Genomic DNA, 17,392 nt, shown 5'->3' on the forward strand with positions numbered 1-17,392 from the left:
AGATGAACCAGACAGTGATCAGACAGTCCCAAAGCTGCTCGTGGAACAGAGTGATATGCATCCTTTATTGTGGTGTAACAGTGATCCAATATATTACTGTCTCTGGTAGGACATGAAACATGCTGTCTGTATTTTGGCAGTTCACGGGAGAGATTGGCTTTATTAAAGGCCCCAAGAATGCTTTTAAAACAGAGTCCGGGTGTTGTTGTTCTGTCTCTGTGATCTGGTCAGCGAGTTTCTGTAAAGCCAGGCTTACGTGCGCTTGCGGAGGGATATAAACACTCACCAGAATGAACGAGTGAAACTACCGCGGCGAATAGAACGGCTTGCAGTTAATGAAGAGTGTTTCGAGATCTGAGCAGCACATCTTCTTTAACAAAGTTACATCTGTACACCACCGTTCATTGATGTAAAAGCATGGCCTGCCGCCGCGCGATATTCCCCGTTGATTCTGCGTCGCGATCCGCTCTGAACAGCTGACAGCCCGCCAGATGGAGCGCGCTGTCCGGTATGGCGTCATTGAGCCAGGTTTCCGTGAAACACAGAGCAGCAGAGTGTGAGAAATCCTTATTTGTCCGAGAGAGCAGAAGGATTTCGTCCGTTTTGTTGGGTAGAGAGCGGAGATTTGCCAGATGGATGCTAGGCAACGGCGTTCGAAATCCGCGCTTCCTTCCTGAGTCTAACGAGCGCACCTGCTCGCTACCCCCGCTTGCGCGTCCTGAAGCGTTTGATCAGCGCCGCTGCTGCTGCTCCGCCGACAACAATGTTCAGTAAAACGTCCGAATAATTGAAATCCGGTTAAAGATCTTGTGGTGTGTTGTGCCGAATGTTCAGCAGTTCATTCCTGGTGAAACTGATCGTGTTTGATAAACAAAAAACAGGAAAAATGAACAAAAACACTAAAAACACTTGATAACAAATCACATAATTGTTTAAGACCTTTTAAAAATAAAATATTACGGGTGACTGAAAGAAGGCAGTCAGGTCATTCCGGACACCAACTGCAGCTCTTGAAAAGTGACGTGGATCGAGTGGTTCTAAAAGATTTGTGTCCCCTGACACCACTCTGCGCCACTCCCCCAGCTGAGGTGACCCTGTAGTGTCAGTGTCTGTGAAATTAGCAGGGATGTATCTGCTAACAGGTGTGCTGACCTCATCTGTGTAGGCCAGGAAGTTGTGTAAAGCCGAACATGCTTTCACAATGTCTACTGCTTTGTCTGGCAGACATTCTAGAGGTCGTCCAAGGATTCGCCACCTTGCAACCAAAATGCCAAATGCATTCTCAATCACCCGTCTGGCTCTGGAGTGACGGTAGTTGTAGGTCTGCTTATCCATGGGCAGGTTCGTCCCTATGATCATTCTCAAGATGGCGGCGCATCCACACGCAGCGGCTTCTCTGTGTCCAGACAGAACGGTGTTTTCGTGTTTTTTGTCTTGTGAGTCGCAGTGTTTTTGTACGTCGTCATCGCGTCTATCTGTCTCTAAGTGCGCATACAGTCGTGATTTTCTGCTGGATGTCGGCAAAACCGCATTTTTAGAGTTAAACTCCACGCACCGCGGAACAGCTGCGAGATCTCGGACTGCTCCGGAGGCCTACATCATCACCGACCCCCACTACTGCATCTCGAAAACAGCGGAGGCGCCACAAGCGGCGTGAGAGGAAGCAGAAGAGGGGTAAGCGCGGAGGCATCCGGGCTAGGCTAACGGCTAACCCGCACAAGCCATCTATCCCCACCATCGTACTGGCTAACGTACGCTCTTTGGACAATAAACTGGACTACATCCAATTACTTCAACTCAAAGGACTATAAAAGACTGTTGTGTTTTTGTATTCATGGAAACATGGCTCAGCGACAGCCTTCCGGACTGCGCCATTCAGCTCGACCAGCTGACGTGCTATCGAGCGGACAGAGCTCTCATCGCGGGAGGAAAAACCTGCGGCGGCGGGCTTTGTGTTTACATCAATGATGCATGGTGCCATGATGCTGTTGTGATCTGCAAACACTGCTCACCCCTGGTGGAGTTTATGATTATTAAGTGCCGGCCGTTCTATCTGCCGAGGGAATATACTGCCATACTGCTCGTTTCGGTTTACATTCCCCCGAACAACAACAACAACAGGAACGATGCACTAAATGAACTGTACCAGCACACCAGTGAGCAGCAGACAGCACACCCCGATGCTTTTCTCATCATAGCTGGGGATTTCAACCATGCTGACTTAAAGAGTGTGTTTCCAAAAATACACCAACACATTAACTTTCCAACAAGAGGTAATAACATTTTAGACTTTGTTTACACCACACAGAGAGGAGCTTACAAAGCCCTCCCCCTCCCCCACCTTGGTGCCTCAGACCACATCACTGTCATGCTAATGCCTGCATACAGACCGCTCGTTAAAGTCGCCAAACCAGTTCAAAAACAGATTCAAGTGTGGCCAGAAGGGTCGTCTGACGCTCTTCAAGACTGCTTTGATACAACTGACTGGAATATGTTTAAGCAGGCTGCCACTTATAATAACACCACTGACCTCCAGGAGACTGTCACTGCCTACATCACCAAGTGTATTGAGGATGTAACAGTCACAAAAACCATCACTGTCCGGGCCAACCAGAAGCCGTGGATGACAGGGGAGGTCTACAGACTCCTGGAGACATGGAACGCTGCCTTCAGACAAACTACAGGAGCGAGGTGAGCCGCCTGGCCGGGTGGTGCAGTGACAACAATCTCTCTCTGAACGTGGAGAAGACGAAGGAGATTGTTGTTGACTTCAGGAGAGTGCACACTCAGCATGTTCCTCTGACCATCAATGGTACGACTGTGGAGAGAATGAGCAGCACCAATTTCCTGGGTGTGCACATCAAAGGACCTCTCCTGGATCGACAACACTGCAGCACTGGCCAAGAAATCACAGCAGCGTCTCTACTTCCTCCGCAAACTGAGGAGAGCCAGAGCCCCACCCCCCATCATGTACACCCTTCTACAGAGGCACCATCGAGAGCATTCTGACCAGCTGCATCACTGTGTGGTATGGCGCTTGCAACGCGTCCTGCCGGAAGACTCTGCAACGCATAGTGAGAGCAGCTGAGAAGATCATTGGTGTCTCTCTCCCCCTCCAGGACATTTATGGAACCCGTCTCACTCGCAAAGCCCTCTGCATTGCAGGTGATCCCACTCACCCATCACACAGCTTTTTCGGTCTGCTGTCATCAGGGAGGAGACTGCGGAATCTCCAGGCCAGGACCAGCAGACTGAAGGACAGCTTCATCCATCAGGCTGTCAGAAAGCTGAACTCGCTCCCGAACTTGCCACCCCATCCCTCTTCTGCCTCAGGCACCACTGAACTATGAACAACCCCCCCCCCCCCAGATCCCACATCTCCAGGTCCTTCCACCCCCCTCCCTCTAACATACAGATGGTAAACAACCAAATTGCAGTTTACTGCAGGGCCGCGGCGTTAACTGCAAGTCAGTCGCGTGTTAAATTCATTCACGAAACTACCGCCAGGTGGCGCAAAGGGACGGATTGCGAACTGAATGTAATTGTAAAATGAGATAAAAGGAGGAGGTAAAACAACAATAACATTATGATATAACATTGTACCATCTTTAAAAACCATTAAAAATGTACAGTGAGTTAATTTCAAAATGTTGGATAGTCTTAGGCTACAGTCTAGGTACTCATCAAAAATTAAAAGAAAGACCTTTACACAAAGGATCTTATGCTGCTATTGTTATTAAACAGTCATTAAATATAAGGCCTATATATACGGATAAAAAGCTAAATGTTTTCATTACGGTTCATTCTTGGTTTAAAAAAAAAAATCCTTCAGGTTCCATTTGCAGATCGAAATGAGAACGGTCCAGAATTTAGCAATAATTATTATTAATTTCTGTTATTATTCTTGATTTTTCAAACTGCTAACACTTTGCATTTTTGAATTATGCCTTTACTGTGTGACCAAAAATTGAGTATTTTCTGTTTCAGCTGTTTGATCGCGCTGGGGCCTCACGCACATTCATTGGAAACAGTAGCCGGTCACCGTGCCATTCGCCGCAAGCAGCGGTCCACTTTGGCATATTTTGGCATATTTCGTTGATACTGAATCATGCGTGAACTACAAAGCCTATTTTACCTAATGAATAATAGTTAAGCTTGAAATAGGCAACATCACGAATATGGAAACGTTTGGATTTCTCCCGAATGAGAGCCCAACCTTACCTTATTGTTCACTTTAAATTATTATTCATTTATTTTTTTGTTTGTTTATAGCTAAGCCTATATTATTATATACTGCAATTTTTTTTATCCATTAGAATTACATATTTTTAATTCTTGTTCTGTTCTGATAAATTTGTTAAATTTAAAGGATTTGTTGTAAAGTGAAGGGAACTAAAAATATCCTGTTGGCACATTATAAAATTATTAGGCCAGACGTTATTATTTCTGAATGTAATAAAATGCAACTTATACATTACTTATATATATTTTTTTTCCCTCTCACAAACTTAATTTATTTTTTAGCCTGTTTAAAAATAAATAAATAAATAAAAAATGCAGCAAACGAAAATAGGCGATTAATCAGTTAAAATTTGTTACTGTGGGTTAACAGTAATTATAATTATTATATACTTAGGAACAGAGTCTGGGCCTAATCTAGGCTATCCAGGGTTTTTTTTTTTTTATTGTCATTGCATCTGAAAATTACTTTGTGCAGCACATTCACTTCGCACGCTCAACCTGCCTTGCGCGTTGCTCAGCTGTGGACGATTTCAAAACGTTTGATATAAAGTTTAATGTCCCATTTTATACAGGAATTGTTCATTAAAAAAAAAAAAATCGAATAATATTGATAGTCTAAATGAACTTGTTAACAATATAATTAGAACTATTTAACATGCACTGTGACATTTTACCCTTTTTAACTTATAAACTCTTTGAGATTTTAAAGTCAGTTTAATAGTATTGAAGTTCAAGTTTTTTAAAAAAAAGGATTAATATACAAAATGTCAATATTCTCATATATTAGGCCTATATTTTAATTTATATATTAAAATTCCTTTAATAAAACAACATGCATTTTTGTTATTCGTTACCTGTCCTTTATTTTGACAGACAACTTCTTGGGAAAATATATTTGTCTGTACACTGATTAAGAAATTGTTGCGTGTTTTATAAATATTTTTCTTTATTTTAGTAAAAAACGTGAGGCACTGTATAATTTCGTTCCCATTATTTAGGCCTAATTAAAACAAGAAACAAATAAATAAATTAAACCTGCACGATTTAGCTAAATCATTGAAAGTCTAAAGAATGGACGGATTATTAAAACGTTCTCATTTTTAAACTCAAGTTCTCTCATTATAATCAACAAAATACACACGATGTAAATAAGAGCTTCATTAATTGACAACTTCAGTGATTTTAAAGGGGAGCCTTCTTTACTTGCTTTCATATAATTTAAGTAAAAAAATAAAATTGCAGCCGCATTTAAATGTAGGTGTGTAAATTTATCTGCTTGCAAGATTTGCGCAGCGCGAGTGATGCTGAGTGCACGCGCAGCATTTATTCTTATTTGTTTTATCTTCATTACAACTCTTGTTTGGTTTTATGTTGGATAATTGCATGTAAAAAATAATTTACGTTGTAATGCATATGCAAAACGTGAATTATTATTCATATTCAAGTGTTTGTGTGAAAATTATTAATGCGCATGCAGGACAGGGAGGCGCCCTCTAGATCACTTGAATTTTTTCCTGATAATGAACTAACTTAAAATTGTGGTGTGTCACATACATGAGAAATATATCAGCAGAAAGCTTGAAATGTCTTTTAAACGAATCAATTCAGAACGAAAGCATTACGTAATCTGTGAAGGTTGTATTTCTCTTTAAAGGCGAGTCCATGTGGATAAAGTCAGCACTGTGAATTTCATCTTGCAGCCGACAAGAAAAAAAATTGTTTATTAATAAATAATTAAAATGTCTCCTTTTTTACAATTATTGGGCTACTTCTGCCTGTGCTTTGTGGCAAACCTAATGCATGTGCTTGAGCGCAGAATATATTAAGGCTCATAATGGATTATAGATGTAAATTTAATATAAACCTGCGATTAGTTGAATAATGACAAATGAACGGCTAGTAACTAGAAAAAACTTACATGGGGGGCAGACCTATTAAATACCCTCTAGACATCTCTGTTAAAGCTTTTAAAGCATTTTATACACGTTTGCATTAATTCTTCTTTCAGAACGGTCTGTAATGGAGAGATGCTTTAACACTGTTTTTTCCTCTGAAACACAAAAACGAAAATTGAAATAAAATTGATATTTTATGTTTTGAGAATGGCCAATCCTTCTCCAAAAATGTTTTTGTCATGTCTGTAACGCATGTGTATTCCCAAATCTAAAAAAGCCTATAAAACATCATAGACGGATCATACTGATGTCTGGACTCTGTTTGGGATTTAGAAAAACATAAAGAGATGGTCCAATATATTGGTTATGAAAAGGCTACATTCTGTGAGAATTTATATTTCATAGTCTAAAAAAATATTGTTTAGACGAAACAAAATAAAATTAACGCAACAGTTTTCGAATTTATTTATTTATTTATTTATTTGAGTTAAGGCAACTACCTCTGAAATTAAGTTATAATAACCAATAAACTATATTGCGCTATACAGTAGTCAACATTTGATGTGGATCAAAACCTTTCTTCAAAGTTGCCCTAAAACCAAAATGACGAGGCAATCGTCCTATCTAAACCTGTTCTGCATGTTTGATACCCTCATAAGACACTGTGCATATGAAAGACCAAGAGATTCACACCTTTATCTCGACCCCCACAAGCTATACAGAACTACCCCCCAACCCCCTCCAGCTGAACTGAATTCGGTCTGTTTGTTGGCTGTGAGGAACGGTGTGTTGTCATGTTACTGGGGTGAAACATGCCTGCACTCACAGCAGACCTACTCTTTTTATTCATTATTTTCCCGCAGCCCATATTATTATTATCACTAGAAAAAAAAAACAACAAAATACAAATTTATAATTAAACATCATTTTACGATAATCATTGTTATTTGTGAACGTAGCGTTTGCAGAAGGCTTTAAGACCAAGCGGAGTCCTCCATCAGCTGCTCCCGCTTCACAGCACGCGGGACTCGCGCTAACTGACCCAACTTCAAAGTCTGCAAGTTTTGATTTAACTAAATCAATTTGAGCGAATACAACTTACTGATCATGAGCCCAACATTTAGCAAGACAGAAAAACATTTAGTCTACCTGAAGGAAGATGTATTTCATTGTAAGTTAATGCTGTTAAATAGAGAGTTAAAATGGAGAGAGAGAGAGAGAGAGAGAGAGAGAGAGAGAGAGAGAGAGAGAGAGAGAGAAAACCGTGCTGGCTATTCCTAAACTTGGAGCTCATTATATTGAAGTACAAATCCAAACACCAGACGCAACCTACACTCTCAGTGTTCTTTCATTGAAAAGTATGTTTTTTTGTTTATTCACAGGCTATATGGTTGAAATAATATTTTAGTTCAAAACTTTAAGTGCCATTGTTTAAAAAAAAAAAAAATGCTTTATTGGCTTAACGTTTAACAGACCTTCAGTTGTTGTGCTTTGAAATCCCATAACATTTGTAATTTCACAGTATTTTCACCTCCTAAATCACTAACCTTTAAAGTCACAATTCTATAATGGTCAAATTTACTCAGGCCGATGGCACTTTTAATGACATTATTTTTTTATTTTATTTATTTTTATTTTATTATTTTTTTGAATAATTGTAGCCTACATAAATAGGTGAAGCAAAACAAATATGAATAATATTTGGATCGTCCCTTATTTTTTCCCTTATTTTCTTAAAGAATAAACACTTATTATCTACAAGAATAAACATGATAACATATTATTAATTCATAGAAATAATTTAAGCAATTAAAACCTGATAACATATTATCAATTCATAGAAATAATTTAAGCAATTAAAACCTGATAACAAAACCATAGAAATAATTTAAGCAATTAAAACCTTTTTTTTAAACTTGAACTTCAAATACTATTAAACTGACTTTAAAACCTCAAAGAGTTTATAAGTTAAAAAGGGTAAAATGTCACAGTGCATGTTAAATAGTTCTAATTATATTGTTAACAAGTTCATTTAGACTGACAATATAATTCGTTTTGTAAATTAATTTTTTTTTTTTAAATGAACAATTCCTGTATAAAATGGGACATCAACCTTTATATCAAACATTTTGAAATCGTCCACAGCTGAACAACGCGCGAGGCAGGTTGAGCGTGCGAAGTGAATGTGCTGCACAAAGTCATTTTCAGATGCAATGAAAAAAAAAAAAAAAAAAAAAAACCCTGGATAGCCTATTAGGCCCAGACTCTGTTCCTAAGTATATAATAATTATAATTACTGTTAACCCACAGTAACAAATTTTAATGTATAAAATGCTTTAAAAGCTTTAACAGAGATGTCTAGAGGGTATTTAGGTCTGCCCCCCACGTAAGATTTTTCTAGTTACTAGTCCTTCATTTGTCATTATTCAACTAATCAGAGGTTTATATTAAATTTACATCTATAATCCATAACGACCCTTAATATATTCTGTGCTCAAGCACATGCATTAAGTTTGCCACAAAGCACAGGCAGAAGTAGCCCAATAATTGTAAAAAAGGAGACATTTTAATTATTTATTAATAAACAAAAATTTTTCTTGTCGGCTGCAAGATGAAATTCACAGTGCTGACTCTCTCCACATGGACTCGCCTTTAAAGAGAAATACAACCTTCACAGATTACATAATGCTTTCGTTCTGAATTGATTCGTTTTTAAAAGACATTTCAAGCTTTCTGTAGATATATTTCTCATGTATGTGAGACACCACAATTTTAAGTTAATTCATTATCAGGAAAAATTTCAAGTGATCTAGAGGGCGCCTCCCTGTCATGCATGCACATTAAAATTTTCGCACAAACACTTGAATATGAATAATAATTCACATTTTGCATATGCATTACAACATAAATTATTTTTTACATGCAATTATCCAAAATAAAACCAAACAAGATTTGTAATGATGATAAAACAAATAAGAATAAATGCTGCGCGTGCACTCAGCATGACTCGCGCCGCGCAAATTTACACACCTGCATTTAAATGCGGCTGCAATTTAATTTTTTTTACTTAAATTATATGAAAGCAAGTAAAGAAGGCTCCCTTTAAAATCACTGAAGATGTCAATTAATGAAGCTCTTATTTACATCGTGTGTATTTTGGTGATTATAATGAGAGAACTTGAGTTTAAACATGAGAAAGTTTTATTAATCCGTCCATTCTTTAGACTTTCAATGATTTAGCTAAATCGTGTAGGTTTAATTTATTCGTTTCTTGTTTTAATTAGGCCTAAATAATGTGAACGAAATTATACAGTGCCTCACGTTTTACTAAAATAAAAAAAAATAATTTATAAAACACCCAACAATTTCTTAATCAGTGTACAGACAAATATATTTTCCCAAGAAGTTGTCTGTCAAAATAAAGGACAGGTAACGAATAACAAAAATGCATGTTGTTTTATTAAAGGAATTTCAAAATATAAATTAAAATATAGGCCTAATATATGAGAATATTGACATTTTGCATATAAATCCATGTAGCCAAGCTCACTAAAATAGGCTACCACTTTTAATGCTCTGATGCAAAGTAAACCACAATTTATTTTGAATAATATAACACAATTCATATTATATAAATAATACTCCACACCTATTAAATGTGTCAAATCTAAAATATGGTGTAATACTTTGTAGCTTAGAGAAAATATAAGCAAAGGCACAGGCTTGACATTTATCCTGCTTGAATTCGTTCTAAGAAATGCACATAACTTCATAATTACCAAACTTTCATCCATTTTTTAACAAATATTTTAACTATAGTGTTTTTCTTTCATTTTCCCTGACTGCAGCCGTCAAATGTAACACATCAGCGAGGCAAAACTGTCGTCTATTTGCGAAAATGTGCTTTGATGCGTTTGTTTGAAAACTTGTGATTAAAGCGCCACTCAGCGGTCAAAAGCTGCAAATGCACTTTACAGACGCCGCGGCGGCGGTACGAGCGGCGGTAGAAGTAACGTTTTGGATGTCCACCTACTGTACGATGACATGCACCAGTCACTTTGTGCAGCAGTGGTCTGCTCACTACCTCATTCACCATGGAACTGACGTCATTCTACCACCTCATCAGTCAGTTTAAATAAAATAACTGCTCTTGAGCCATTTGTCACTTTAATCAGACTGAATAAGCTATTTTTTATGCACACTAAAAATCTTTATATCTGCACTGTTTGTTCACTGGTTTGCACTCTATCTGCCATGTGCCTTGCGCTGCTTTTATTTAACCTTATTTTTATTTTATTTTTTTTCTATTATGTCTTTTTTTACATTCCCTTATTGTATAGTTTTATCTTATATTTTATATTTGATCTAGATTTTTAGGCTCTACTGTTAGTGTTATCTGTATGCACCGGGGGGTCTGAGAGTAACACAATTTCAACTCTCTGTATGTATGTACTGTACATGTGGAAGAATTGACAATAAAGCAGACTTGACTTGACTTGATGTAGCAAAGCAAAACAGTATTAATTGATAGGTAATCACTGAGTGCCAACGTAGCTGTGATCAGTTATTTTTTTTATATATATACATATTTTATACACACATACACACACACACAATATATATAGATAGATGTATATATATAGATGTATATGTATGTATGTTTGTGTGTGTGTTGAGTATATATGTGTGTTTTCAGGTTGACTGACAAGTTCTCAATGCAAAAAGTATCCCACTCAACCTGAATTCACCCCATATACACAAATAACGATTATATTAAATAAATACATTATGTCTGTGACATACCTGGAAAGGGGCGCATGAGGTTGTTGTGTAGAGGGAATGCAGCATCACCAATGATAACATGTGGGATTTTGACTCCTGTTCCAGGAAGATTGGCTGGTGGGGGCAGGTTCAGGTTGTGTTCAAGAAGCCTAGAACCAAATCGGCTCTCCTTGAATACACCACTGTCACTTTCCCTTCCGTATCCCCCCACATCCAGCATGGGGAAGCGATATCTGGCGTCGCAGGTAGCCATCAGAACTATGGAGTGTGCGCCCTTGTAATTGTAGTAGTCGCTCCCTGCGTGCGGTGGTGCTTTTATGTTCACATGCTTTCCGTCTACGCTGCCAACACAGTTCGGAAAGTTCCACAGTCGCCAAAAATCAACAGCAATATTTTCCCATTGGGCGACTGATGGGCAGGGAAGAAACTCTGGCTGCAGCGCCTTCCACAAAGCTTTACATACCTCAGCGACTATGGAAGACACAGTGCTTGAAGACAGTTTGTAGCTAGCTGCTACAGCCTGTTGGCTTCCACCTGAAGCTAAAATTCGAAGCGTGATTGCCAGTCTCTGCCTAATGTCTACAGGCATACTGTGCGTAGACTGATGTATGATAAATGGCTGCACACGGCGAACTAAATCGTCGAATCTACCGGCCGACATTCGGAAATATCTGAAGTGCATTTCCTCATCCATGAAAATGCAGGAATCGAGGAATGTAAACACAGTGGAACCCGCTCGCGTCAACTAGCATTCGGTGTAACTGCAGAGCAAAACAGACATACGCAGAAGTATAAATGCTCACGACGGCGTAGCCTACGTGCGTAGCCTACGACGTACACTACGGCGTACACTCGACACAGAAGTATAAATTGGCCTTAAACCATTAAACTCGTAAAACCAGTTAATTTGGTTTGTGGACTACTTGTAAACATTGTGAAATAGCTTTTTAAAGCAATACAAATATATATATATATATATATATATATATATATATATATATATATATATATATATATATATATATATATATATTATTCCTCTCATAGTTTAAGAAATTAACGTTGTGGTGTATGTAAACGTATAATCACAACTGTGCCTCTGTGTTGTATGCACCAGCAGCTGTAATTCTTTCAATATTGGGGGTTGGGGGGGGGGGGAGTATTTTCACATTTTGCCTATATTATGCAAATTGAGCTCATACCTTAATTGATTTTGTTTGGATGTATGGTTGTCTCTCTCGTCTGTTTCGGTAACTTTCAATCATTTCTTGAATGAATAAGGATAAGTAAAATTCTTTTCCATGGTCCACTCTAATTTGGTCCCACATCCCCTGGCTAACAACTGCAGATCTGGGAATAATAATAATAACAACAATAAGAATACTACTAAAATGTAAATTCATGAAAACGTCCTCATAAATTAAAAGATTGTTCTTTATCGGCATAGGTGAAAAAGAAACAATTTTGCTGCTAAATCCATCAATTGCCAGGACATGTGTTGCTTCAAACATTGCCAGTTTTTCATTCTGATCAATGTGCAATTTATGGCCAATGCATTCCGCGGTATATGTAACTGGATTCAGGTTACGTGCACCCTGAACACACAGTAAAGTATGGGTTATTGTTGGTGTAGCCTATGCATCCTTTATAAAAATTCAAGAAAAGTTACAAAGACCTGACTTTAGTAAACTGAGATTATTGTGTACAGGTGCTGGTCATATAATTAGAATATCATCAAAAAGTTGATTAATTTCACTAATTTCGTTCAAAGAGTGAAACTTGTATATTATATTCATTCATTACACACAGACTGGTATATTTCAAATGTTTATTTCTTTTAATTTTGATGATTATAACTGACAACTCAGGAATATCCCAAATTCAGTATCTCAGAAAATTTGAATATTGTGAAAAGGTTCAATATTGAAGACACCTGGTGCCACACTCTAATCAGCTGAACTCATTGATGCAGATGCAGATTTCATTTTCCAACAGGACTTAGCACCTCCACACAGTGCCAAAGTTACCAGTACCTGGTTTAAGGCCAGCATACTCGACTGACCATAACCCCATAGAAAATCTATGGGGTATTGTGAAGAGGAAGATGCAATATGCCAGACCCAAGAATGCACTACCCACTATCAGAGCAACCTGGGCTCTCATAACACCTGAGCAGTGCCATAGACTGATCGACTACATGCCATTCTGAGATACTGAATTTGGGATTTTCCTTAGTTGTCAGTTATAATCATCAAAATTAAAAGAAATAAACATTTGAAATATATCAATCTGTGTGTAATGAATGAATATAATATACAAGTTTCACTTTTTGAATGGAATTAGTGAAATAAATCAACTTTTTGATGATATTCTAATTATATGACCAGCACCTGTATTGTGTAGAGTAGTAGTATTTTTTTATTATTATTATTTTAGAGTAGAGACCACAGAACAGTTTATAATAAATCGGCTTAGACTATAAATCGGTAGACTATTTTTTAAACACACACACACACACACACACACACTTACATGACATCGCGCTTCAGGGTATGGTTGTTGGATGGTCCTCATAAGTTTGCCCACTCTGCCTTCACCCGTTCTTATCCCAATTGCTGACAGGTACCCTGTCATGAGTGGTAACACTTTAGAATACTGTTTCTTACTTACTGCATAACTAATAAGGAACTATTGAAGAACTAACAGGTAATTATTCATTAACACTTAACTCACTACTGTTTTCAACTAAGGAAGATGTGTTAACTAATCAGTATGTAATACAATTTTATGATTGTGTTAAGTAACAGTTAGCTAATCAATAACTAATGTATTCAGTCATACCTCCTGAAGAACTACTATTAATTATCTACTAGTTAAGGTTGTTACAGTACAGATGGGTCGGAGACGGAAGATCACAGATAAGGTGGTATTTATTGACACAAGCAGAGGAGATATGGTAAACAGTGATAATGATGGTAATTGCAGAGTGTGAGTAAACAGATACTGTCCTTGTCTTGATGTAGAGTGAAGGTCCTAGAGGTAGCAGAGGAGTGGAGACGTTGAGGTGCTGGAGACACACACACACACATTCATGATCGACACAGGAGGTAACTGGTAATCACTGGAGACAGGTAAGTATAGCAATGGAAGTCCTTGAAGTTGGCAGGTAGGTAATCCTAGTTGCGAACGAGACCGGACAGTGACTGTGTGTGTGAGTGAGTGTCTTTTTGATCCCACGGTTTTTGCATTGGGTGTCGCTGTTGGACAGTGTTATTCCTGCTTCCTGCTTGCCGTGCTGCTGGTTTGTGATCGTAGCTCCGTGTAGCTTTGTTTTTCTGTAGAATCTTTATATTACTATCACTCTCTGTTGTTTAAAGTGATAAAATATAACTTAATTTCCCACCATATTTCTGATATTATCTATCAATCTAATCTGATTAATTTAATCGTTCACTTTTATTTTAAATCCGCGAGTGCAGTGCACCTGCATCACGTTAGCACTCGTTAGCTTGTCATTAGCGTTTCCATTTGTGCCTATCGCTGTTTTCTTTCCTCCTCTCCTCTCTCTCGCTACTCTCTCTCTCCGGTTTTCACAATTTCATCAAACAACTGTGTTAAGAATCTTTCATCAAGCACGGTGAGTAATGGCTTCTCCTGCTATTGTTATTTGCACTGCTTGCCACATGTATAGTTTATCTATCTCTGTCGGTGATGAGGGATTCACATGTGATAAATTCAGGGAAATAGTTAGGCTGACAGAGAAGATTTCAGAATTAGAGACACGCATCCAAACTTTATTTGAGGACAGTAAGAATGTGTGGGCTCTAGATATGGCTTTGTTTGCGTCTAGCTCAGGGAGTCCTGTACATTGTTCGCTTCCGGTAACAGGGCCTTTGCAGCAGGGCAACTGGGTGACTGTGAGGCGGCATAGTCGTGGGTCTAAACACCACTCTTCTGTTCCGATCAAAACATTAAACAGGTTCTCCCCACTCAGTGATGCACCCACTGAGAAAACATGATGAAAGTGCTCTAGTTATTGGCGATTCTATTGTACGGAATGTGAAAATAGAGACACCAGCCCCCATAGTCCAATGACATCTTAGCAAATTTAAAAGTGCTGGCTAATGCTAAACGTAAATACAGTAAGATTGTTATTCATGACGGTGCTAATGATGTTCGACTTCGCCAGTCGGAGATCACTAAAAATAACATTAAAGAGGTGTGTGAACTTGCAAGCATGATGTCAGACACTGTAATATGCTCTGGTCCCCTCCCTGCTTACCGTGGTGATGAGATACATAGCAGATTGTCATCACTCAATGGCTGGATGTCTAAGTGGTGCCCGCAGAATAACACAGGTTTCATAGACAATTGGACAAGCTTTTGGGGCAGACCTGACCTGTTGAAAAGAGATGGTCTTCATCCCTCCTGGGGTGGTGCCGCTCTTCTGTCTTAAAATATGGCACATAGTCTTAGAATTTGTACTTGACTAACTGGGGCCCAGGTCAGGAAGCAGACAGACTGGCTAAACCGACCGTCTGCTAGCCGCCTCCAGTCACAGAAGTCAGTTAATTCTCAGCACATAGAGACTCTTTCACCTAGATATCACACTATAGAGACTGTGTCTGTTCCCCAGGCTAGAAAATACAAAAAACGTCCAAACCAATTTAAGAGCAACAATTTAATTGAGGTTCAACAAATAAAAAACAGATGCAATACGGATAAACAAATGATAAAGCTTGGCTTATTGAATATCAGGTCCCTGTCTACGAAAGCACTTTTTGTAAATAATATGATCACTGATCATAATCTAGATGCACTCTGTTTGACAGAAACCTGGCTAAAACCTGATGATTACATTATTTTAAATGATTCTACACCCAAGATTACTGTTATAAACATGAGCCACGTCCAAAAGGTAAAGGGGGAGGTGTTGCTTCAATTTATAACAATGTTTTCAGGATTTCTCAGAGGGCAGGCTTCAAGTATAACTCATTTGAAGTATTGGTGCTAAATATAACATTATCCAGAGAAACAAATGTTAATGATAAATCCCCTGTGATGTTTGTACTGGCTACTGTATACAGGCCACCAGGGCACCATACAGACTTTATTAAAGAGTTTGCTGATTTTACATCCGAGTTAGTGCTGGCTGCAGATAAAGTTTTAATTGTTGGTGATTTTAATATCCATGTTGATAATGAAAAAGATGCATTGGGATTAGCATTTATAGACATTCTGAACTATATTGGGGTTAGGCAACACGTCTCAGGACCTACTCATTGTCAAAATCATACTCTAGATTTAATACTGTCACATGGAATTGATGTTGATGGTGTTGAAATTATGCAGCCAAGCGATGATATATCAGATCATTATTTAGTTTTGTGCAAACTTCATATAGCTAAAACTGTAAATTCTACTTCTTGTTACAAGTACAGTAGAACCATCACGTCTACCACAAAAGACTGCTTTGTAAGTAATCTTCCTGATTTATCCCAATTCCTTAGCATATCCAAAATCTCAGAACAACTTGATGATGTAACAGAAACTATGGACTCTCTCTTTTCTAACATCTAAATACAGTTGCTCCTTTACTCTTAAGGAAGGTTAAGGAAAACAGTCTGACACCGTGGTGTAATGAGCACACTCGTACCCTAAAGAGAGCAGCCCGGAAAATGGAGCGCAGCTGGAGAAAAACAAAACTAGAAGTATTTCGTATTGCATGGAGGGAAAGTAACCTATCCTACAGAAAAGCATTAAAAACTGCTAAATCTGATTACTTTTCGTCTCTTTTATAGAAGAAAAAACAAACATAACCCCAGGTATTTATTCAATACGGTGGCTAAATTAATGAAAAATAAAAGCATCAACAAGTCTTGACATTTCTCAACATCACAGCAGTAATGACTTTATGAACTACTTTACTTCTAAAGTCGATACTATTAGAGATAAAATTGTAACCATACAGCCATCAGCTACAGTATCACATCAGACAGTGCACTATATATCCCCTGAGGAACAGTTCCACTCATTCTCTACTATAGGAGAGGAAGAATTGTATAAACTTGTTAAATCATCTAAACAACAGCATGCATGTTAGACCCTATTCCATCTAAGCTCCTAAAAGAGGTGTTTCCAGAAGTCATATATCCTCTTCTGACTATTATTAATTCCTCATTGTTATTAAGGTATGTCCCCAAAACCTTCTAACTGGCTGTTATTAAGCCTCTCATCAAAAAAACACAACTTGACCCCAAAGAACTAGTTAATTATAGACCGATCTCGAATCTCCCTTTTCTTTCCCAGATACTAGAAAAGGTAGTATCCTCACAATTATATTCCTTCTTAGAGAAAAATGGCATCTGTGAGGATTTCCAGTCAGGATTTAGACCGTATCATAGTACTGAGACTGCTCTCCTTAGAGTTACAAATGACCTGCTCTTATCATCTGATCGTGGTTGTATCTCTTT

General features: G+C 38.1%; 1 protein-coding gene across 1 annotated transcript; it reads right to left on the reverse strand.

The window, feature by feature from the left end:
- Positions 1-942: 942 nt before the first annotated feature.
- Positions 943-11,598, reverse strand: LOC122142018 (putative nuclease HARBI1). The gene is made up of 2 exons (XM_042751334.1): positions 10,941-11,598; positions 943-1,349 (listed from the first exon to the last, which is right to left on the reverse strand). The coding sequence occupies exons 1-2, from the start codon at positions 11,578-11,580 to the stop codon at positions 943-945; spliced, it is 1,047 nt and encodes a 348-aa protein (XP_042607268.1). The 5' UTR covers positions 11,581-11,598.
- Positions 11,599-17,392: the final 5,794 nt, after the last annotated feature.

Source organism: Cyprinus carpio, chromosome B23 (assembly GCF_018340385.1).
Source record: "Cyprinus carpio isolate SPL01 chromosome B23, ASM1834038v1, whole genome shotgun sequence".
Lineage (NCBI taxonomy): Eukaryota > Metazoa > Chordata > Actinopteri > Cypriniformes > Cyprinidae > Cyprinus > Cyprinus carpio.

Bases quoted from the DNA above. Each gene is read 5' to 3' on its own strand.
- LOC122142018 (XM_042751334.1), bottom strand. From the start codon at position 11,580: ATGTCGGCCGGTAGATTCGACGATTTAGTTCGCCGTGTGCAGCCATTT. The intron at 1,350-10,940 runs GTATGTCACAGA...GAATGATCATAG, and splicing joins CCTCATGCGCCCCTTTCCAG to GGACGAACCTGCCCATGGAT.